General features: G+C 51.7%; 10 protein-coding genes across 10 annotated transcripts; 4 read left to right on the forward strand and 6 right to left on the reverse strand.

The window, feature by feature from the left end:
* Nucleotides 1-276: 276 nt before the first annotated feature.
* On the reverse strand, nucleotides 277-810 carry P168DRAFT_326006 (uncharacterized protein; the record flags this gene model as incomplete). The annotated part of the gene is made up of 1 exon (XM_024841073.1): nucleotides 277-810. The coding sequence occupies exon 1, from the start codon at nucleotides 748-750 to the stop codon at nucleotides 277-279; it is 474 nt and encodes a 157-aa protein (XP_024694263.1). The 5' UTR covers nucleotides 751-810.
* A 684-nt stretch (nucleotides 811-1494) lies between these two features.
* Nucleotides 1495-3153, reverse strand: P168DRAFT_266359 (putative ribosome associated DnaJ chaperone Zuotin). The gene is made up of 3 exons (XM_024834965.1): nucleotides 2944-3153; nucleotides 2738-2878; nucleotides 1495-2683 (listed from the first exon to the last, which is right to left on the reverse strand). The coding sequence occupies exons 1-3, from the start codon at nucleotides 3094-3096 to the stop codon at nucleotides 1637-1639; spliced, it is 1341 nt and encodes a 446-aa protein (XP_024694264.1). The 5' UTR covers nucleotides 3097-3153; the 3' UTR covers nucleotides 1495-1636.
* Nucleotides 3154-3328: 175 nt separating this feature from the next.
* P168DRAFT_289123 (LYR motif-containing protein) lies at nucleotides 3329-4091 on the forward strand. The gene is made up of 3 exons (XM_024836928.1): nucleotides 3329-3484; nucleotides 3546-3722; nucleotides 3795-4091. The coding sequence occupies exons 1-3, from the start codon at nucleotides 3412-3414 to the stop codon at nucleotides 3887-3889; spliced, it is 345 nt and encodes a 114-aa protein (XP_024694265.1). The 5' UTR covers nucleotides 3329-3411; the 3' UTR covers nucleotides 3890-4091.
* slt11 (Pre-mRNA-splicing factor ECM2) lies at nucleotides 3862-5465 on the reverse strand. Its single transcript, XM_024838754.1, has 2 exons — nucleotides 5245-5465; nucleotides 3862-5168 (listed from the first exon to the last, which is right to left on the reverse strand). Exons 1-2 carry the CDS (start codon nucleotides 5383-5385, stop codon nucleotides 4146-4148), a joined length of 1164 nt encoding a protein of 387 aa, XP_024694266.1. The 5' UTR covers nucleotides 5386-5465; the 3' UTR covers nucleotides 3862-4145.
* Nucleotides 5466-6435: 970 nt separating this feature from the next.
* erg6 (sterol 24-C-methyltransferase) lies at nucleotides 6436-8311 on the forward strand. The gene is made up of 3 exons (XM_024834220.1): nucleotides 6436-6839; nucleotides 6905-6939; nucleotides 7004-8311. The coding sequence occupies exons 1-3, from the start codon at nucleotides 6636-6638 to the stop codon at nucleotides 7896-7898; spliced, it is 1134 nt and encodes a 377-aa protein (XP_024694267.1). The 5' UTR covers nucleotides 6436-6635; the 3' UTR covers nucleotides 7899-8311.
* A 264-nt stretch (nucleotides 8312-8575) lies between these two features.
* P168DRAFT_128335 (uncharacterized protein) lies at nucleotides 8576-9299 on the reverse strand. Its single transcript, XM_024832668.1, has 2 exons — nucleotides 8689-9299; nucleotides 8576-8602 (listed from the first exon to the last, which is right to left on the reverse strand). Exon 1 carries the CDS (start codon nucleotides 9122-9124, stop codon nucleotides 8753-8755), a length of 372 nt encoding a protein of 123 aa, XP_024694268.1. The 5' UTR covers nucleotides 9125-9299; the 3' UTR covers nucleotides 8576-8602; nucleotides 8689-8752.
* A 937-nt stretch (nucleotides 9300-10236) lies between these two features.
* P168DRAFT_266369 (FAD-binding oxidoreductase) lies at nucleotides 10237-12049 on the reverse strand (the record flags this gene model as incomplete). Its single annotated transcript, XM_024834966.1, has 4 exons — nucleotides 10237-11229; nucleotides 11344-11637; nucleotides 11683-11686; nucleotides 11760-12049. The coding sequence occupies 4 exons, from the start codon at nucleotides 12047-12049 to the stop codon at nucleotides 10237-10239; spliced, it is 1581 nt and encodes a 526-aa protein (XP_024694269.1).
* A 701-nt stretch (nucleotides 12050-12750) lies between these two features.
* P168DRAFT_326012 (carotenoid oxygenase family protein) lies at nucleotides 12751-14619 on the reverse strand (the record flags this gene model as incomplete). Its single annotated transcript, XM_024841074.1, has 5 exons — nucleotides 14291-14619; nucleotides 14107-14230; nucleotides 13670-14046; nucleotides 13464-13601; nucleotides 12751-13401 (listed from the first exon to the last, which is right to left on the reverse strand). Exons 1-5 carry the CDS (start codon nucleotides 14483-14485, stop codon nucleotides 12751-12753), a joined length of 1485 nt encoding a protein of 494 aa, XP_024694270.1. The 5' UTR covers nucleotides 14486-14619.
* Nucleotides 14620-14951: 332 nt separating this feature from the next.
* On the forward strand, nucleotides 14952-16478 carry P168DRAFT_266373 (cytochrome P450; the record flags this gene model as incomplete). Its single annotated transcript, XM_024834967.1, has 4 exons — nucleotides 14952-15178; nucleotides 15243-15350; nucleotides 15388-15707; nucleotides 15759-16478. The coding sequence occupies exons 1-4, from the start codon at nucleotides 14986-14988 to the stop codon at nucleotides 16476-16478; spliced, it is 1341 nt and encodes a 446-aa protein (XP_024694271.1). The 5' UTR covers nucleotides 14952-14985.
* Nucleotides 16479-17546: 1068 nt separating this feature from the next.
* Nucleotides 17547-20118, forward strand: P168DRAFT_233338 (putative Zn(II)2Cys6 transcription factor; the record flags this gene model as incomplete). The annotated part of the gene is made up of 8 exons (XM_024833361.1): nucleotides 17547-17681; nucleotides 17744-17853; nucleotides 17904-18142; nucleotides 18203-18712; nucleotides 18765-18954; nucleotides 19004-19141; nucleotides 19194-19666; nucleotides 19721-20118. The coding sequence occupies 8 exons, from the start codon at nucleotides 17547-17549 to the stop codon at nucleotides 20116-20118; spliced, it is 2193 nt and encodes a 730-aa protein (XP_024694272.1).
* Between the last annotated feature and the right edge of the window lie 1269 nt (nucleotides 20119-21387).

A 21387-nucleotide genomic window follows, 5' to 3' on the forward strand; every position in this document is an offset into this window, starting at 1 on the left:
AACCGCTCGTTATTCTCCTGCGAGGGAGTACCCACGCCCCCGGACCCACTCTCTGGCAGTCATAGCTAGCCGTCACAGTTGCGGCCTGGCGATAGTCAGTGGACAGCAGACCTCCGTCATGTCTAGCATGGGAATGTTCAACGGAAAGCGCGTCTAGAGCGTCGTTAGCGGCCGACCTGGGACTCTCGCGTCGTGTCCATCTGTCCGTTGTCTCGTAGGATAACGCCCTGTCGCATACGAAAAGCCGCCATCGCCACCAGACCAGCATACTCACCCTCAGCATCTTTCTCCCCCATTATCCAGACTCAACACCGCAAACCTATTCGAGAACGTCATCCCGCCATTCTCCCTCACCCCCATCCCCTTTCTCATCCCCTTCCCCATCCTCTCCACCTCCCACCCCTCCCCACCCAACGCCCTAAAAGCCTCCACCAACCCCTCAATCCACACCCCATGCGAGCGATTACTCCCCGCAAGGCCAGGATCCGAGCTCGCGTCCGCGACCCGCTCGAAATACGCATGCATCGCCGACCTCGCGGCGATGATCGACCGGAAGAGGCAAAACACGCGGGACGGGATCCGCCGGACGTGCTGCGCGATCAGCCGCGACAGGGAGATGAGCCCGGATAGGGTGATTCTGCCTGTGCTTGGTGCTGTTGCCTCGGGACGGTTCGCTATGACTCTGTTGGAGGTGTGGATGATCCAGTTGATGAGGTGGCGTTCGTTGGATTTGTAGGGCTCGATTGCCATCGTTGTTAGTTAGGATGGCTCTGTAGGTTATCTTGAATTGGTGTAGTTTGTTATAGATCAATAGTGGGTAGGTACTCAGGTACGTATGTAAGTAAATGATAGATAGATAGACATATACAAATGACGACATACATCTCTCCATCCCAACAGACCACGCTTGAGCCATTCACAAACCACAGACCCAAGCAGATGAATGAATACCCAACCCGGAATCATAGCCGCAAATAACGACGCACATAACTCTGAACCTGACCCGAGCAAGTATGCGGTCATCTCCCGTGGGGAAGTACTGTACACTACATTCTCACTACTTAGATCGGTAGGTGATTGATTGCACTGCATGCTCATCGGATCATATACTTCTCTCTTCAACAAAGAAGGTAGATGTGATGTCATGGGTAGGGTGCTTACTGGGGTACTTACTAGGCGTGAAACTATCACCGACTCCTACATAATCTATTTGGAGATGAATATCACTCAAGCAACTGCTTCTGTTTATAGTATATTGGACTGGGGTTACGTCATTCGTGAATGAGGTAAGGTGGTATGGTGCGCTCTTCATGATTGCTGTTGTTGAGCACGTGGTTCGTTTGTTTACTTGCGTTTCTGCATGGGTTCTGTCTAGCTTTGGAATGGCAGGGGGTGGTTTCTTGGGTTGTTGGTATGATGATCTAGGTATGGTAATCTAGGTGGTGACATGACTGGCATACGTTCCTAGCGAATGGATTTTACATAGGTATATCGATAACAATAAGTCGTTGGCTCCATTATGTAGCAAGAAATCTATCGATCTAGGCTGCAGATATACGTCATGTTTTCACCATCAAGCTTTTCAGTCCATGTCAAGCATGGCTCATCGAACCGTCCGAAACAGAAAAGAAAAGACTTAGAAAGTCTTGGTCTCGCCCTCCTTGAGCTTGCCAGCACCAACCAGGCGCTTGGACTCCTCGGCGTAGACGTTCTTGACGGCAGGGATGTCCTTGCCCGCGGCGGTCAGACGCTCGGCCAGGCCAGCCAGCTCCTCAGCGTCGATCTTGCTGATGATGAGATCAACGTCGGTGAGCACGGAGTCGACCTCGGCGGCGGAGGGGGCGCCGGACTCGGCGAAGTAGTTGGCGTCCTTGACGGAGCCCTTGAGCACACGCTTGTTCTTCTTGGACGCGTTCTTGGCGGCCTCCTTGGCCTTCTTGTTCTTCTCGCGGTCGGCCTTGGCAGCCTCGTCGGCGGCCTTCTTGCGCTCCTCCTCCTCGACGCGGGCGCGCTCCTTCTCCTCGACCAGACGCTTGGCCTCGGCCTCCTTCTCGAGACGCTTCTTGTCCTTGCCGGCGCGGGCGGCCTTGCGGAAGTTCTTGATGCGCTCGTCCATGCCGGCCAGGTCGTCGACCATGTGGCGCAGACGGGTGATGTCCTCGGTCTTTCTCTTGCGGCGGGCGTTGGCGTTCTTCTTCTCGACGTGGCGCTTCTGGTCACGGTTCTCGTTGTCATCGGGGACATCCTCGTCCAGGTACTCGAACGTCCGCCAGCTGTCGAAGTTGTACCAGAAGTTGTAGAAGTTCTCGACGTGCTCCTGGGTGGAGTTCTCGTCGCCCAGCTCGGGCACGGGCTGCACGCGGGAGAAGCGGCCCTCGGCCTTGAGCACGGGACGCCACAGCTTGAAGAAGTTGCCCTTCTGCACCTCCTTCTTGCTGGGCGGGTCCACCTCGCAGGCCTCGTCCACGGAGTCGAACTGGCGGCGGCGCACGGGGTCCTGCAGCAGCTCGGCGGCGATCTGGATGCACTTGAAGAAGCTGTCGTTCTCGTCACGGTCGCCCATGGCGGCCTTCTTGTCGGGATGGTGACGCAGGACCTTCTTGCGGTGGGCCCGCTTGATCTGATCGGGGGTGGCGCGCCAGCGGTGCTTGCTCAGACCGAGCACGGCATAGTGGTCTTGGCTCTAGAAGTGGGTGAGTAATTTGTTTTGGGTGAGATGGTAGCCAGATTGACAAACCTTCCAGTCCTTAGCGTCCCGGGACAGCATCATGGGGTCTTCATTTTCAGAGATGTCGTCGTCGTCCTCCTGCTCCGTCTTCTTGACGGTGTGCTGGGCCTGGATGCGCTCATCCTCGGAGAAAGTGCGGTGATGACGCTTCTATGCGGTTGTTAGTATCTCCTCAACATATTATGCCTTATTTTGCAATGTAAGATAAGACATACTCTGCGGGCATGGGCCAAGAAGTGAGGCCCAACGGGCTCCACGGTCCGCTGGGTGCCAGCGGACAGTGTGCCAACAGCCTTGAAGTCCTTATCGGCACTCCATCCCTGAGGCAGGGCGGGCAAGGTCACATTAACAACCTGAGGGGTAGACATGGTGGTGGAGTCGAAGCCAAAGGACAGAGGTGTGCTTCGAGATGAGGTGGGGGGATGAAGAAGTCAGAAGTAAAAAGTAAGAAAAAAAAGCGTGAAAAGTTGAAAAAGTCATTTTCGGGCGGTGTTTTCTGCCCCGGGTTGCCGCCCTCACGAGGACCAATGGGAGGCGGGAGGTCTCGGAGGTCATCAAGTGGCGCAAAGAAACCAAATATTTCGCCCATCGTCCGATTCGATTCTCTCCATTATTGACGATTGTCCTTGACGTTTGATTTATTACTTCTCTAATCCCCTCGATCTTTCCTACCGCATCAAAACATGGCTTCTGCTGTTCCTTCCGCGCGGAGTGCCTATCGCCAGCTCCTTCGCAGCACCCGCGTTGCTTTCCGCGGTTTGTACTCCGACCATGGTCTCTCGGATGACAAGAAGGTACTAATACACTCTCGCTGCAGATGACGTCCGTGTGATGATTGGCGCTCGTAAAGAGGCCCGTCAGCAGTTCGACAACCATCCGCGGGTAGGCATCGACACGCCCATGCAGATCAACCATGCCCTGGAAGTGGCGGACATCTTGAAACACAACCTCGTCCAGGGGGTGAGGGACGACGGCAACGAAGAGGCTAAATGGCGTAAGTGGTGTCTTCTGAGGTGTTACAACCCATGCATCAATCGTCTAATACTAATGGATGGGGAATGGATAGAACTTCGCATCCACGAGGATATCGAGCGCGGCGATAACGACTCGATCAAGGTCGGGGGAAAGAACGTCAAGGTTGACAAGGCGTGCTCGTCATAGTACGGGATCTGCTTACGCTGTGAAAGTCGTGCTTTGTGCGCATTGTATTATACTAGTTATACCCAACGTTTTTGGTCTCTCTCCTTTGGCGTCATCGTGGGGGGTATTTTTGGATGTGATGGAAAAAGAAAAGGAAAGAAAAGAGGAAAAAAAGAAATATGTGAACATATTATAAACAGACAACGCCCGCTTCGAACATACACCTGGACTCTCCCAGTTCCTGATTGATCCCTGTAGCCATCGTTGAATGTACTCTCTAGTCCCCATGCATGCTGGAATAGGTGACCTGTCCGCTCCCCGGGGGCGGCGCCACGGCGGCAGCACGCGGCTTCTCCTGCCTGTTGGCGTCCTCGCCTGCGGCCGTGATCGATTTATTCGCGGCATTCCCCCCTCCCCGGGCGTTGGGCACCGCGGTTCGACCCTCCCGGGCATTCTTGATCCGCTCTTCCCGATCGAGGTTATCCAAGGGCTTGGGCTTGCCCCATCGGATGCGCAGCGGACATCCGTGGATGACGGCCTTGCCCTGGCACTGGCGGGCGGCCGCCTCGGCGCCCTCCCGCGTGGCGTAGTTGACGAACGCCGAGTGGGCGCGATGGGAACAGACCAGCGAGCGGAGCTGCCCGAACTGCGTGAAGAACTCTCGCAGGGCATATTCGGGCAAGTCGTCCTCCACGCCTGTGACGAAGAGCGTGATAATATTCTGGTCCGCGGGGGGTTGGATATCCTCGGCCGACGGAGGCAGCTGCGCCGTGCCGGGGAAGGGCCGGCCACCACGGCCGCCGCCGCGTGCGTTGCCTCGTCCGCGCCCCGGCAATGCGGTTCCCCGTCGGCTGTCGCTCGTCCGGATGGGGCCCGGTCCGTTGCCGTACCGACTGTGCACGACGGGCGCGTCGCCCGCCGGCTCCTCGGTCTCCTCCTCTGCCGGCTTGTTTTCCAACTGGCGAGGCTTCCGGTAGTAGGGCTGGCTGTTGGCGAGTCTCCGGAGCAAATCGCGCGCTTTCTCGTCCGTCTTCTCGTATTCTTCGAGGGCGCCGCGCCCCTCCTCGATCTCCTTCTCGTGGCCTTGGGCGTAGTACTCGCGGTTGATGGTGCTCTCGGGGCCGGGGGCTACCATCTTGAGGGCGGCATCACGGACGACAATGGGCAGACCGAAGGACAGATCGAGCATGCAGCACTGGCAGCAGTTCTTCAAGCGGGCGCAAGTCAGGCAAATGCCGGTTCGCTTGGTGCGGGCGGTGCGGTCGGCTTTCCAGCGGAAGACGGTGAATGGACGGGTGCACTGACACGATTAGTATGTAAATCCAGAATCGGAGTCTAGAATGGATTGCAAAATCAGAAAAGAGTGGGCCACGTACGATCTTGCATTCTTCGCCATAGTCCTCCTTGAGCATCTGCACGTAAGGATTATCGGGCAGACAGCTTTCGCAGACGGAGGGAAAGTCGGTGGTTTCCCAACCGGACCGATTCAGGTCCTGTTTGATTTGAGGGGGTGGCATGGTAGCAGGCGCGAGAGAAAATAGATCCAAGCCCAGCCAGAGATCGGGTGGAGGTGGTAGTGATGCTGGAAATGATGCTGGGATTGACGGAGATTGATGATTATCGATAATGCTCGAGCCGGCGGTGGCGTGTGTGGCGCGTGTGTGGCTGGTACTGACTCAGCACTCACATGACTACAGCATCTTATCGATAAGAATCTATATTTTATTTATTTTTATCCTTATCTTATCTTTGTTTGATTGTTGGCCTGTTGGCCTGATTGATTCCAACGTCCATCGGACCCTCTCTTCATATCGTATTGATCGTATTATCCCATCTGCCACCACTCTCTCCACCCACTGGAATGAATTCAAGCCACCCCGGATGGGAGATTGCCGGTGCAAGGAGGTGGTGATCCCACTGCACTGCAATATCGAACCAGTGGTACTTGCAGACACAGCCCGCCGAGTCCGTGGACCCGTCTCGATGCGTCGCATTGAACCCAATCCCGTCCCTGTAATCAGTCAGAGATCGGTCGGATGGCCATCTCACCCCGGGACCTCCTTTGTCGACCAGATCCAGGGCCGCGGACAGAAATGCCCGCAACAAATAACAACGTGCCCAGCCGGGAGAAGTGGATCCCTGGCAAAGACCCGGGCTCGACACTATCAATGGTGTCTGTCACATGCCAGCCACCTTCCAGAGACTTCTATTGCTCAGTTTCTCCATTCTATGTGTACAGCGTACACTATTCAATACCAACAGATTGAATACGATTGTCCGTCCGATATCTCTGATCGTCTAGAACCCCCGGGTGGAAACAGACGGTTCAGGCACCCAGGCCACCCCGGACTGTTTGGGTCTAGCCCCGGGCCGATTGGGGTTAGCGGGCCCGTTCCCCGGGCGGTGATTGGCTGCGGGGCGGCTGTCGCAATCCTGCCTGCCCACTCAGGCTCTCAGGCTGGATTTATTTTTTTTTTCTTGGTTCCGCCTCCTTTTGTCGTATTCGCGGCGTATTTGCCTCCCCCGTTCTTTTTCTCCCCTGCCCAAAGTCTCTCCCTGTTTCCCCATCTTCATCTCTCTCCTCCCTTTTCCCTTCAACTCAATTCCCTTCTTTAGGTTGTGTTATAAAGTCTCCTTCTTTCTCCCGGCGAGATCGCAATTGTTCCTCTCTCAATCTCATTTCCTTCGGAAACTTTGTTTGTTTTTACTTCTCATTGATACCCCCTTTTTCCTCACCGCAACCCCATCTTCTCTCAATCTCCACATCATGGCTCCCACGGCTCTCGAACAGGAGAACCACTCGCGCGATGCGGACTTCAACCGTGCCATGCACGGAAAGTCCTTCCAAGCCGAGGGTGGTTTGGCTGCCCTGCGCGGCAAGGATACCGCGGCGCAGGAGGCTGCCGTCGATGAGTATTTCAAGCATTGGGATAACAAGGACGCTGCGGAGGAGACCGAGGAGATTCGCGCGGTAAGTACTGGGCAATCTGTCTCTTTCTCTCACCGCTGGATGGTACTGACTGATCGCTATCGTAGGCCCGTCGCGCCGAATATGCCACCCTGACCAGACAGTATGTCGCAAAACACCCCGTCCCTCATAAAAAGATAATTCCAATGCTCATGTGCGCGCCGCAGTTACTACAACCTTGCGACTGATTTCTACGAGTACGGTTGGGGCTCCTCGTTCCATTTTTGCCGCTTCGCCAAGGGCGAGCCCTTCCTCCAGGCCATTGCTCGCCATGAGCACTACCTCGCCCACCAGATCAACATCAAGCCCGGCATGAAGGTGCTGGATGTCGGCTGCGGTGTCGGTGGCCCCGCGCGCGAGATCGTCAAGTTCACCGACGCCAACGTCGTCGGTCTGAACAACAACGACTACCAGATCCAGCGCGCCACCCGGTACGCCGAGCGTGAGGGCCTGAGCGACAAGCTGAGCTTCGTCAAGGGCGATTTCATGCAGATGAGCTTCCCCGACAATAGCTTCGATGCCGTCTACGCCATCGAGGCCACCTGCCACGCCCCCGAGCTCGAGGGCGTGTACAAGGAGATCCAGCGCGTGCTGAAGCCCGGCGGCGTCTTCGGCGTCTACGAGTGGCTGATGACCGACGAGTACAACAACGACAATGCCGAGCACCGCAAGATCCGTCTCGGTATCGAGCAGGGTGACGGTATCTCCAACATGGTCCGCGTCTCCGAGGGCCTGGACGCCATCCGCAACGCCGGCTTCGAGCTTAAGCACCACGAGGATCTGGCCGACCGACCCGACGATATCCCCTGGTACTTCCCCCTCGCGGGCTCCTTCAAGCACATGTCGTCCCCCTGGGACTTCCTGACCATCGCCCGGATGACCTGGTGGGGCCGCGGCATCGCTCACCGCTTCGTCGGCGCCTTTGAATCCATCGGTCTCTTCCCGCGGGGCTCGCAGAAGACGGCGGACAGCCTGGCCCTGGCCGGTGACTGCCTGGTCGCCGGCGGCGAGAAGAAGCTCTTCACCCCCATGTACCTGATGGTGGGCCGCAAGCCGGAGTAAATCCGTCAGTTTCCTTCACGGAGTTCTGATTCTTACGCGAAACGCTGTACAAAAAGAAACCAAAAACAAAGAGACAAGACACGTGGGTCTGTTTGCATCCTTGTCGAAGGCGGTCTAACTATTTAATCCTGATGATTCTCCGAGCCTTTCTTCTTATTTCTTCTATTCCACTTTTACCCATTCTCACTTTCTCATATTGCTTTTCTTTTCTTTTGTCTTATGTATCTTTCCATTTCTCTATGTGTTTTATATCTTTGGTCTTTTTCTCTTCTGTTATTATAATTGCATACCGCTAAGATGCACGGGGCCCATGTCCGCTTCGGACTGTACGATGACCAAGAATGCGTCGATGGAGTTATGTCTAGCTTAATAGAATAATAGCGACCGGTCTAGCTTATATGTATTAGTGACCCTATATCTATAGCTACTTTCCTGACGATTCTGATTAAACACCTGCAATTGCTGTTTATATATAACCCGAATTCAATCCACCCCCCCGCCCTACCGTAAAGACCTAAAAACCTACCGGGCCGCCCGATCAGTTCCCGCGGAACACCGTTCTCGACGATTCGCCCAGCCTCAATGACCAGCACGCGGTCGAAGTCGAGGATGGTCGAGGGGCGGTGCGTCACTATTAGGATGGTGTGGTTCTGGAAGTGCGATTGCATCACTAGTTTCATTTGTTTTCTGTTCTGTTGTCGATGCTGATTGATTGAGGGGGGTTAGATGTTTTTGATGTGTGGATTTATATACCCAAACAACAAAGAGTTGAAGACATATCTACACATACCTACTCATAGCTTCATCTAAAACAAGCACATTACCAAGCCTCACTACCGCGCGCGCCAGACAAGCTAGCTGGCAGATGGCATAGTGTTCCTACCATGGAGTAGAGCCCTTCGACGACGACCGGAACCTTCTTCCACGGAACACGCGAGCATGCCGCTTCGCAGAGTTTCGTCTCCAAGTCTCTCAAATCGTTGTTGGAACGTGGCAAGCGTTCCTCCCGACAGACGGGTGCCAAACCGAATAGAAGCGTGGCTCAGCTCGTCCGAGATAACCAGGCATTGAGCATCCACCAGCACAGGGAATATATCTGCGTTTGTAGCAAATCCCACCAAAGACACCATGCAATGCCCACGTAGGACGCCACCAAGGCCTCGACCTCCACATGGAGATTGTGCGTGCCCACTTCCGCACGGCTGCTGGCGGAGGCGATGCCACATGTTCGGATTGAGGCTTCCACAAAAGACGCACAGGGACTCTCGGATTCTGCGAGCCCCAAATAGCTGTAGGAACTCGGATTCAGCGTTGTAGTTGGGACTCCCTTGGCGCTGTCAACCAGCGTGATGTGTCGCCCGGGTACCCCGAAGGTCACTTTCAAAGCAGTCCTCCATCCGTGCATGAAGACGACGGAGATAGAAGTTATCAACTCCAGGACTGAGCGGCGCGTATCCGTTGTGCGTCGTCAGGGTCTGATAGTGTGCTGGGTAGAGCCATTTCCCACAGAGATCTCGAAGAAGACCTGTGATGATAAGGAAGCCGAAACTGAGGAATGTCGTGATGCAATTGTGTAATGAGATCTGATCTGCGTCTGACTTCTGGTGCTCCAGGGGTAAGTGTAAGACGCGTGAGTGGGCCTGAATCTCTTTGCCTGGCTTTCGCTTGCTTTGAAATGATGGCAATGAGCTCCGCACAACCGGTAGTGTTTTGGACATGCGATGTCACGCAATGATTGCTAGAAATAGGATATACATGGGTAGAGCCTTGTTTCCCGTGATCAATCTCGGAAACAAAGGTCTTCTGCCTGGCCTTGCCCTTAACAAACCTGGATCCTGGATCTGATAAAACTACTTTTATTCGCACTGCGCTCCATCAAGTGACAAGGCATCCGACCCAATCCATTCATATTATGTGACTTATCCCCCCGAGAAAGACGGCGGTGGCTACTGGTGTACTATTTGCCAATAACCCTAGAATTAGGACTTCTGCAAAAGCTCTGTCTAGCGGGTTAGATCCACTGGTTGTACTGGAATCTCCCCCCCCGAAAATTGCCAAAGTAAATACTTTCACGTACGGAACACTGAAATGCCCAGGATAGTGTTATCTTAAGCTTCTTATGCAACCTGTCATATAGCAGATAATACCTGTAAAGTGGATGCAATCCACGAAGAGAGGTGATCTATCACTACCTGACAGGAGCCAGGGCTTGATATACTCTCCCAGTTGACATGGCTTTCTGTAGCTATCTGAAGAGTAAATCATGACCGCTACGCCACAACGTTGACCAACCTTAGTATAGGGCTTGACCTGATTGATATACCCAACAATAAACAGACTAAAGTTTGTGCTGCAACACATCCTTAGACTGCCCAAATCCATTCCAGATGCCCGACTTGCCGGGAGAAAGCACCCCATTGGGATCCAGCACATCTTTCAAGCGTCTTGTAAACTTATTGAACGCAAAATCGTTGAAGTTAAGCTTGGCCGCAATCTGGTCCATGTAGCGCACATGCGTCCGGTACTCCATGTAACCCTGCTCCGCACCATCATGCAGCAAGTTCCCGCACAACTCGAGGACGCGAGCCTCCTCTCTGAGCGTATAAATGACCAGCTCGATGCCGACCACGTAGCGCGGGTAGACATGGAAGTCGGCGAAGAAGTCGAACTTTGCGTCAATAGTGCGTTGCTTCGCAGTCAGGTACCACTCGTACAGCTCACGTCCGGATGGAGGGATGATGGGCGAGAAGTCGACGTGTGCCCCGCCCTTCTCGGATCGGCTGTCGACGATGCCCAGCGGGGCAAGCGTCGGGATGCCACTGTGCGGGATCTGTTCCTCTTTGATCTCTGCTGTTGTGATGGCGCGGCCTGGGGATCCGGGAAACTCGCGCCATTCGATCTTCACGCCTGGGATTGTGGAGAACGCGCGTTGCACGGTTTGGATTAATGCTGGGAGCATTTCGACGGAGCCGTATAGCGAGAAGTGGGCTCTCCAGAATCCCCAGTTATGTTCCGCGCGGATTTGCTCGAGGACGTCGTAGGGTACGTAGGAGTTGGGCTTCATGTACTGGGCCAGTTTGGCGTGCACCTCGGGGACGTTGGATGTAAGCGCGATGCGGAAGATGTTGGCGATGGAAGGTGAGTTGAGGATGATGGAGCGGCGCATCAGGTCTGACAAAATCCCGGTAAGAGGGATGAGGTCTGCTTCCTTGGGAACGCTGACTTCGAGAGTGGCGTACGCCTCGGGGGCAGGTGCAATATGCATGCCGATCTTGGTGACGACGCCTGATTTTGTTAGTGATTGAGTTGTTTGAGGTAGGATAACGTTGAGCTTTACCGAGGTTGGATTGGTAGAACAGACCGTCAAGGGTTGGACCGAATCCTCTTGTTAGATGACAAGTCAGTATATCATTGGAGAACATAGGCGAGCCAGTGAACTGTGAACATACCCCTTGTATAGCGCAAATGTTTTATTATCCTTCATCGCTCCCATACCCGTCCGAAGCAATTCACCATTGGGCAGCACCACTTCCATGCCGCACTGTGATTGCGAATGCTCTCCATTGGGCGTATATCCAAACCCCCGGTCCATGGTATTTCCCAAAACAGAACCCCATGCAATGGCCGGCACCGATGGCCAGAGGTTCAGGCCCCGTCGTTGAATTTCCTCGTAAAGGTCAAAGAAGGATACACCCGGTTCGACTATCGCGTACCCGTACTCCTCGCTCACTTCGACGATCTTGTTCATTCGGTGGAGATCTAGGATAACGCATCCTTTGACGACAGAACTGGATCCACCATATCTATGACCGTTAGTGATATGCAGATGGCATGGGGATGAGAGGCATCATTAGATAGAACTACCCCAGATTCTTTCCCCGTGACACTGTCCACAAGCACACCTTGTGCTTATTTGCAAGCTTCACGACCTCCTGGACCTCTTCCACAGTACTGGGTCGAATAGCACCGCTTGGTGCGTGGGTCTCTGAGGTTGAAAATGGATCGCCGTAAGATTTCCGGCCTTGAGTACCCTCGAGTGCGCCATGACTGGGCGTGCGGGAAACGTTGTCTTCTCCAAGCACACGTGCGACGTCGTCAAAGAATTTGCCTAATGCTTGGGAGTTGACGGTTGGAGAACTATAGGGTGCCATTATGTCGCTGTTGCTAGTTGGGGATTACGACATCTCTACAGAGAGCTACGGATATACTTATTATATGCAAATCCCCTTTTCTCTAGGTCTTGAACTCATGATCAACAACAGCTCCTCCTATTTGCGGGGATAGTTGCCAGCAGCCGGGTATACCGGGGGAAGCGCACCCGCGGTCAATCCCCCGACAATTCGGCCGGTGGTATGGACCCACCCACCTCGCTCGCTCCACTGCAATTTGGGATTAGCGCTGACTTCGGGGATACCGGGGGAGGAATGGGTGACCGGGGAATATACATAATCAAACTTAGACCGAGATAATGCTAGCTAGATTCAATCTCTAGATTTTGATTCCCCCTCTTTCGGATGATTAACACGGCTATTACAAGCCTATCCATTATTAGGGAATACTCCTGTTGCTCTGGCGAGCATAGGAGTGTTAAGCTAGTTATACCAGCTATATGTAGTGTGCCTGCATGTTTGTAGCTTTGTATAGAGCTATTGGGGCTAAAAGTTGCTAGAAGTGATGTCTTACAAAGTTGAGTAGAAGTATACATGTATTATCAGTTGGGTTTCAGAGCAAATAATTAACAGAAAGTGTTCCGTCTATGGCCCTAATTTGTGCCAAATCACGTACAACATAAATCACGTACCTCGCCATTGTCCCCATCTGCCCTAATCTCTGAGACTGCCCTAAGCCCAACCTACAGATCGTCGCCCTCAACCCAATTGCCATGCAGTCCCTGCCTCAACCGAAGCGGCAGCAGGATGACAGCCTTTGCCTTGGTGAACTCCCTGGTATCCAGCAAATGCAACTCACTGCACATAGAAACATAGTTCTTCACCAGAGCCATAACATACCCGTCGCCCTCAGCAGTAGGCCCGCGTCGCGGAATGAAAATTGGTTCTTGCACCATATGTGTCTTTCCGGGGAAGTAGATCTCCGTCACTCCAGTTTCGACATTCAAGTGTGCTAGAGCGTTATACAGCGGGTATCCACCACCTAGCTGAGGCATGATATCCGGGAAATCAGTTCCGAGGGCAGGGTTCATTAGGTCAAAGAAGCAGTGCTTGTACGATTGGGTGGCGAAGCGGTCGTCAATGCGGTAGAACTCCGAGTTGTCGCCTTGGAGAACCGTTGAATTCACCAGGTCGAGATCCTCAGATCTGGGGTCGATGGTGAACCGGGTTAGCTGGGAGTGGATGGAACTCGGCTCGGGGGAGTTCCCTTGCGCATCCGGCCACCAGAAGAAGACGTTTTTCTCGCTCAACCCGAGGTCGAGTATGACGTTACCAGATTCGTCTTCGTAGGCGTTGGCTACGTGGCCCGGGAACGAGTTTTGGTAGCGGAACCACTGAGAGGGTGTGACAAATGATTAGATGATGGAGGAAGAAAGATAGGGTGTGGGGAACATACCTTGAGATCGGATGGCTTTGCCCCTCGTCGTGGAAGGACTCCAATGTAGAATGGAGTTTCAGGGCTCCACTGCCAGTGCTCGCCGCCCTGCTTCATTCTCTCAATGTCGCAGACCTGAGGGATGATGGGGAAAAGGACCTAAAATAACAAGAAGGACAATATCAGAAGAGGGTTGCTAAGAATACAAGAATCACTACACCACTCACCCAGTTCTCCGTGACAGCAAAATCGTGGATCATAGCCACAACGGGCGCAGTCAACCACACGGTTTCCAAGAACTTGCCGTCGGCTGCAATGCGGTAATAACATATATCAGGCGTTCCATCGCCCTTGGCTTCGTATCCGAAGCAGAGCATTTCCCCCGTGCGCGGGTCGAATTTTGGGTGTGCGGTGAATGTCAAACCGGGCAACTGTCCATCGAAGTCATATAGGCCGCTTGTCTCGAGGGTGTGAGGATCCAACGCATATGGCGGGGCGTCTTCCTTCAGAGCCAACAATTGGCCATTAAAGTGGACAATATTTGTGTTGGCTGTGGTGCGGATCTTGAATTCCACGGCATCGGTGAATTTGTTGCGGTATTTACCTATAAAAAGAAATGAGTTAGTCAGTTCTATGAGAGCCTGTGAAGGGCGAGGGTTGATACCAAGCAATGCCCTTTGAGCCTCTCGTTCCCGGACGAATTTCTCTGTTCGGACAAAACGCTGCTTGAAGGAGACCGAGCCGTCTTTGATTTTGAAGGCGCTGATACTGCCATCTCCGTTGAACCACTGTTGTCATGTCAGCTATCCTGCTATCTTGGGATCCAAGCTTCGCATCAATTCGCTTACTGGGTCATCCTCAATGAAGGGCGAGAATTGGGGATCGGGCATCACCCGGTAGAATGTCCCATCAATGTCTTCTGGGATCTCGCCATACACTTCCAGATTGAGGACTTCTCTTTCCATTCGGCATGGCTTCATGAACCCGGAAAATTGCGGACGATCTGGGAAATCTTTCCGGGGCTTCTGAGAAAGAACGGACATTTTGATTGTGATCTCCAAGGCGAGGAAAGAAGATCGTGTGTAGCAAAAAGAATACTCAAGCTTAGCTCTGTAGATACAGACCAGAATAACTCTTTATTTAATTATCACAGGATTCGAATATGGTGAGGGGGTGACAACCTCGCGTGATCTACACTTCTGCTTCCCCCCCGACGGAATAGCGGGGATGCGGCTTATATACCCCCGGTATCCCCGGAGAGGCTTTTGGGCGACTTCGTCTTTTCGGAGCATCCACTGGGCCATTTTCCGCTTACACGTCATTCAGTGGAGCTTTCAAAACATTCCGAGGTTGGAAATATAGGTGATCATTTCACTAATGTACAATTCGTTTCGATCGTGCTGGGTAGCTTAACCCCGGTGTTCCGAGGCTTAGGGCTAGTATATATTGGGAGAACGCCCACAGGGTTTTATATGAGGAGCAACCTGCCAAAGTCTGGGCAGTAGAATACGAAGTTAACAATTATTTTTATTGAGCAATAAGCATGGTCTATCTTACCTTTGGGGTTATTGTGGTGGTTTCATGGTTTGTTGGAACCTGTGTGTATAATGTATTCTTCCATCCTCTCAAGGCCATCCCAGGCCCTTTTATGGCTAAAATATCTCGATGGTGGATTTTTGACCTCGAAATGAGAGGGAATCCTCACGTGGAGATACTTGAATTGCACCGGAAATATGGTACGTTTACCACCACTGAGTAGGTATAGACTACTACTATCAAGTATTCATCGACACATAATAGGACCGATGTTGAGGATCTCACCCAACGAAATATCATTAAATGACCCGGAAGCCTCTAGCATCGTTTACGGACAAACGTCAAAGTTCGAAAAGTCCCAGTACTTCTATCGTGCTTTCGAAGACCAGGCTCCCAATCTCTTTCGAAGACCAGGCTCCCAATCTCTTCACAATCCGGGACCGTCAGCAACACGCCAAGGACAAGAGTCTCATCTCCCATGCGTTCTCCAGGACAAATATCATTCAGCACCAGGGCTCCATATTTGACAAAGGTCATTATCTGATGAATCGTTTTATCCAAAGTGCAAAGGATGGTCAGATAATTCCACTCTTCCCAGCATTTCGTTGCATGACGCTGGATACTATCTCCGAGTTTGCTTTTGGAAAGTCTGCTGGTGCGCTACAGCTGGGAGATTACAAGTCTCCTATTTTCGAAGCCATTGACAAGGCGACTCACTCGGTACCTTTTGTAAGTGTCGTCTCCTGCCATGAAAGCGAGGGAAGATGTTAATATGACCAGTTCCAACACTTCCCCATCCTGCGAGAATTAATCCGATGGGCGAGCTACTACAATCTTAGTGCCGTCCCAAACGGATTCTTGGAACTGGCGCAGATATCCGAGTCAGGATTCCAACAGATGCACACGACTGAGACTTGGACTATGTTCAAGAACATGGTGTTAGCCGCCGAGAAAAAGTCCCGGGAGTTGACCAAAGAGCACTTAATCTCTGAAGCCATTGTCATGTTTGTTGCCGGAACAGACACAACCGCAGCTGCGCTGGCAGTCACTCTTCACCATCTCCTCCAACAACCTGATATCTATCGGAGACTTCAAGACGAAGTGCGGACTGTCATGCCCACACCGGACTCTCGACCAACCGTCCCCGAACTGGAAGCCTTGCCATTCCTCAATGCATGTGTCAAAGAAGGCCTCCGGATCTCTTGTCCCAGTCGAACGCGACTCCCCGGACTGTCCCTGCTAGTGGATGGAGTTTTGGAGGACATTACCTACCAGCTGGGGCAAGTTTTATCTCTCCATTTTCCCTGGTCCCAAACTGACCCCTTGCAGACAGAAGTGAGTGCTACACCGTTGTATGCCCTCCATGATGAGGTCATGTTCCCTGCTCCTACCACCTACACCCCAACGCGATGGTTAGCCGACGAGGATCAAAAGCGAGAGATGTCAGCTTACTTCCATCCTTTCTCGAGGGGAACGCGACAATGTGTTGGACAAACGTAAGATATACTACTGTTTGACGAAACACCGGTACTGATAATGTGTAGTCTATCACTCATCGAGCAGAAAATTGTGCTATCAATGTTTGTTCGCCGGTTCAACCCCCAAGAAGTTATGAAGAAGAACCTCAACATACAGGAGGCGATTACTATAGTACTGGATGATGAGGTTGATGTGCGACTAAGCTTGACGACAGATTAAGTGTGAGATGGGTGGGCATGATATGAAATACATTCAAGTGTATATAAAACTAATAAACTAACATAAACAATCGAGGGATTGATTCTTGCTTGTCATTATTTCATTCCTACTCACTGAATAACACCCTGGAAGCTACCTAAAATAAGCCAGGATACAAGACTCGTGCTGTTCATAGCATGTAGAAACAGGCTGATTATTATGATTGAATCCTCCTTCTGTATATCCAGAAACTCTCAATATTAACACTGCTGATCTGCACACGCAAGTAATTTAATGTTTTTTTTTTTTTTTTTTTTTTTCAGAAAACGCAGTACAATGGACAAACTTGTTAATAAGGCTTAAGAATGCTCATATTTGGCTTGTTAGGTTAAAAAGAATCGTGAGAGATTCATATACAACACATATACAACGCTTTTTCTTGAGCAAACCTCAGTTATATTGAATTGTACTCCGTACACTATCTAGGTTTCCACTGTAACTGGTTTACAGTGCGTAATTGAAAATGATCTCAGGCTTGGCAGGACCCAGGGGCAGATCCAGTTGACCAATATTCGTGAAGGTCAATGTGTGTTTGTAAGATAGGCAGTACTCAGGAATACCCCCGCGGCATGCCTTAACACACACGCATCAAGGTCATCTGTAGGCGCGCACGGTGAACTCTCAACAAGCAACAGGAGCAAATAAAAAGGGACAGTTCCCCCGCTTCCACCTCAGGATTCGGGATTCCCCAGTTTTCGCAACCAAACGGCTCACCCAGTGATGAATCGGTCAGAAGTGGACCCCGGGTCTTTCACTAGTGCAACTCCCGAGCGTCGCCCGCATATTATTCCGAGGTTTCCTTCGGACGAGAGTTCTTCTCACAATCATTCCATGGCAGACCAGCGTCCTCGATCTTCGACCCCGTCGGTGGGTGATTCCGGTCATATCCGGTTGACGAAAACACAGGGTCGGAAACGTAAGAGAGTATCGGTGGCATGTCGGTCCTGTCGGGTCCGCAAGTCTCGTGTATGTTATATGATCGCCATTCATGTAATCTGGAGTTTACGGCTGATTCTTCGACATCGCAGTGTGATGGCGCACGACCGTGTTCAACATGCGAAGATATGGACACGGAGTGCCGATATGAACAGCCGCACAGCCAGCCTGTAGCAATAACTAACCCCGGTAGTAGTGAGCGGTGAGTCAATCTGTTCAGGATGTCTACAAGATCTGAACTCATCCGCATAGGCAAGAGGAGAGTCTGCTCGAGCAGCGACTACAGGCAATAGAAAAAAGATTGCGGCTATCTGGGCCAGACAAGCAATTGGATAGCTTTGAAACGCATACAACCACCTCTCCCACAGTTCGGGAGAATCACGAATCCCGACGTAGTCCGGGAATGAAAGGGCCGTTGGATCAAGACGATGGAGTGGATGGTATGGGCGCCGTGGCACTCAAAGATAGGGCTGATGAGGAAGAGTATTTTGGTACAGTTCATATTCATCACTGTAATTTATTTCATGGGACCCTGTCTAACGATTCGAAAGGCGCTTCATCTAATGTGGCCTTTTTGCGCTTCATTCATGCCGTTGGCGATCCGGTCAACGCGGTCGACAATCTACCTCTCTCAAGCATAGCTGTTCCCACCGAAGTTGGCCAATCAAACGATGACCGCTTCGATGCATTTCTGAGAAGACCATCGGGTATCAGTAGTCTAACTGAGTCCCAGGGAAGGGTTCGCGTGGAACCCTTCGCGCTTCCCCCTCAAACGGAAGCAGACGCCTTGTTACATTTGTTTTTCACCACCGTCAATTTGATGATTCCGTGTATCTATGAAGTCTCATTCCGAGACACGTACAGGAAGCTGCAGATCGACGGGGTCCTGAGTGTGCGGAGATCCTGGCTGGCGACTCTGAATGTCGTGTTCGCTCTCGCGACAAACGTCATGACGGCGACTTCACCGAACATTGAAAGGGCCGCGAGGGCCAGTATGTATTTTGAGCGGGCGATGGAATTGGTGAAATCAGATATCTTAGGGCGTCTTTCATTGGAAATGGGTATGGCCTACCCATTTAACATCTTGCGTTCAACCCACACTGACGTGCTTAGTGCAATTATTCCTTTTGATGGAGGCGTACCTTGAGGGAACTACATCTTCATCGCTTGCCTGGACGTTACATGGCCTGGCTGTGAAAGGGGCATACCAACTTGGTCTTCATGTCATGGACTCGAAGAGCATATCGCAAACCGATCGGGAAGTGCGCAGGAGATCATGGTATTGGTGTGTTATGAATGATCGGTAAGTGTCTATGATTACGTATATGGCGAAGTATACTCATGATGATCAGGTTTCTGAGCGTGACTTACGGTCGCCCCCCTTTGATTCCCTTGTCCCATGTGAGATTCGAGGCTAGTGCATATGTGCCATTCAGCAATGTGTCCAGTGCTGTTACCGTATATAGCCTGGCTTATTTTGATGCCATGATGTAAGCAAATTGTCCTCGTAGATTGCTGCAGATTTGACTGATTTTTTGATAGATCTATTACTCACATCATGGGCGAAGCCCTGGAGCGTCTCTATGACTCAAATCTCGGGCTTCGCACCCGCCTCCCCATGGGCGAAAGCCTGAACCAGATCTCCAAACTGCGCTGGGAACTAGCCCAGTGGCAGGATAATCTCCCATCCTGCTTACGAATAATAACCTCCCAGGAGACGCTGGATGATGTGCCTTTGACGATGGGAACCACGAGACTCCGCGTCCTACTTTCTCTCCGCTTCCTTGGTGCGAGAATACTGATTCTACGCCCAGTCCTCAGTCAATTCCTCGATTTGCCGGGTATGACAGCCTCGAGCGAACACCAGTCGGAATGGCTGCGGGATTCAGGCGCTATTTTGCTGGTAGATCTGGTCCGCACGTGCGGCGATATCCTACAAACCAGTAAGAATATCTTGGCTGGTTCGAGGAATGATCAGAATCTGCTTGGGGCTTGGTGGTTTTCCTGTTATTATAGTATGCATACTCTGATTCTCACGTTGTGTTTGATTTAGTACTAACCCCGCGCAGCTTTCAACTCCTCCCTCGCGGTCTTGGGAGTCCTTTTGATCAAAAGAATCCCCGCATACTCCAGACAATTATCTACCATTTCCGTCTCTGAATTGCGAGGTCTGCTCGAGACAGCCATGGAGGTCCTACGTGGGTTGAACAAGGGCAGTGAAACCGTCATGCGCTGTCGAGATACGTTGACGAGGCTCATCACTGCATTTAATTTCGATGGTAATAATGCCCATCCATTTCCTGACTACCACACTCATATAACTGACAAACCAACGTGCAGCAAATGTAGCCGGATTCGCACCAGCATCATTCTCACTATCTCCATCCAGCGCGTGGGCGTGGCAATTTGTCAACCCGGGCTTGTTCAGCTCGGAGGCATCGTTGAGTCTTGCTCCAGGGACGGTTGATGTTGCGTCTGGCTCTCAGTTGCCAACATCGACGAATCTTGGAGTGCCCCTAGAGCATGACATCTTTCATTTCCCTGGATGATTTGTCGTGACTCACACCGTATCCACCTCTACTCTAGGAATGACTAGTGGGATCGATTCATGTTGTGGATTGGAGGGCATGGATGTATCGAATGGCTGAACCGGCCCATGTTACGGCTTAGACGGCACAGAGTCTTTGATCAACCGCCACAAATAACGTGGTTTACTTGAGATCAGACTTCATAGCTACGTGGCAGCAGGTATGACAGGGCTTTTTTCGCGCAGTTGAAGTCCTAAGGGGAGTCTACCGCTGAAGTCGGACCTCGTAATGACTTTCGCGGTCGCGGTAAGGCTCATTGCCAAAAAGACCAGTCTCGCCACAGTTGAAGATATCTCTTTGCCGATGATATTACATACGAGATCGAACCACTTTTGAATCACCTCCGGATTCTCACAGGCTGCTCGTTGGTGATCGCACCCTCGTGAGAAGTGACATTGAAGAATAGGATGCCGTTTCACGGAGTTTCCAACCCACTTGACCCCAACTGTCTTCGGGGGGTCGTCGCCGCGCCCCCGGAGCAATAAACCGGCGATTTCTGGTACAGTTTCGGACGGGGGGTGCTGATCTGCGAAGGCCAAAGTCGAGTATCCTATCAAGAAGCCACCCTTCTTTGGTTTTGATGAGTTTATCATGGCTTTTAACGCCTGAAATTCGTGCGAGATAGGGTGCTATTGATATACATGGAGGAAGTTGTAGCTGTGCTAAGCGCACCAACCCACTAGCAATATAGTTTTTCACCAACTCTAGGTATTTAAATACACACTACCTGATGACATGGTGACTAATAAACTAAAAAATGACATTTTCATCTTGATGGGTCATTGATCAAGGTAGCTTCATGAGAAGCTGCCTCTAAATACCTTGCGGTTTGCCGATCGAAGTGCTGGAAGAGAAGTGGATTTGCATCCATACTACGCTGGAAACGCTCTTGTAATTGCTGAGAGAGGTTCTCATTTTGCTGTATAAGATGATCGACAAGATTAGAGTTAAGCTCATCAACGCGCTTGATCATATTGCTGGTGAATTGGTCGCTGAACTCGGAAATTCAGGTGGTGGCGATGGTGTAGAATCAATGATTTGAGAGTATTCTTTTGTCTCTATTAAGGCTGTTTTGAGCGTGAGAATTTTCTCAGGATCCATTGGATATATCCCAGAGTAAGGAAATGACAATCGGATTATGCGCTGCG

The sequence above is a fragment of the Aspergillus campestris genome (assembly GCF_002847485.1).
Source record: "Aspergillus campestris IBT 28561 chromosome Unknown P168scaffold_4, whole genome shotgun sequence".
Taxonomy (NCBI): domain Eukaryota; kingdom Fungi; phylum Ascomycota; class Eurotiomycetes; order Eurotiales; family Aspergillaceae; genus Aspergillus; species Aspergillus campestris.

Coding starts and splice junctions, on each gene's coding strand:
- P168DRAFT_266359 (XM_024834965.1), bottom strand. CDS start 3,096: ATGTCTACCCCTCAGGTTGTTAATGTGACCTTGCCCGCCCTGCCTCAG. Junction 2,879..2,943: donor TCTTGGCCCATGCCCGCAGA/GTATGTCTTATC, acceptor ACAACCGCATAG/AAGCGTCATCACCGCACTTT. Junction 2,684..2,737: donor GGGACGCTAAGGACTGGAAG/GTTTGTCAATCT, acceptor ACCCACTTCTAG/AGCCAAGACCACTATGCCGT.
- slt11 (XM_024838754.1), bottom strand. CDS start 5,385: ATGCCACCCCCTCAAATCAAACAGGACCTGAATCGGTCCGGTTGGGAA. Junction 5,169..5,244: donor ATGGCGAAGAATGCAAGATC/GTACGTGGCCCA, acceptor TAATCGTGTCAG/TGCACCCGTCCATTCACCGT.
- P168DRAFT_128335 (XM_024832668.1), bottom strand. CDS start 9,124: ATGTGGCATCGCCTCCGCCAGCAGCCGTGCGGAAGTGGGCACGCACAA.
- P168DRAFT_289123 (XM_024836928.1), top strand. CDS start 3,412: ATGGCTTCTGCTGTTCCTTCCGCGCGGAGTGCCTATCGCCAGCTCCTT. Junction 3,485..3,545: donor CACCCGCGTTGCTTTCCGCG/GTTTGTACTCCG, acceptor CTCTCGCTGCAG/ATGACGTCCGTGTGATGATT. Junction 3,723..3,794: donor CAACGAAGAGGCTAAATGGC/GTAAGTGGTGTC, acceptor GGGAATGGATAG/AACTTCGCATCCACGAGGAT.
- erg6 (XM_024834220.1), top strand. CDS start 6,636: ATGGCTCCCACGGCTCTCGAACAGGAGAACCACTCGCGCGATGCGGAC. Junction 6,840..6,904: donor AGACCGAGGAGATTCGCGCG/GTAAGTACTGGG, acceptor TCGCTATCGTAG/GCCCGTCGCGCCGAATATGC. Junction 6,940..7,003: donor TATGCCACCCTGACCAGACA/GTATGTCGCAAA, acceptor TGCGCGCCGCAG/TTACTACAACCTTGCGACTG.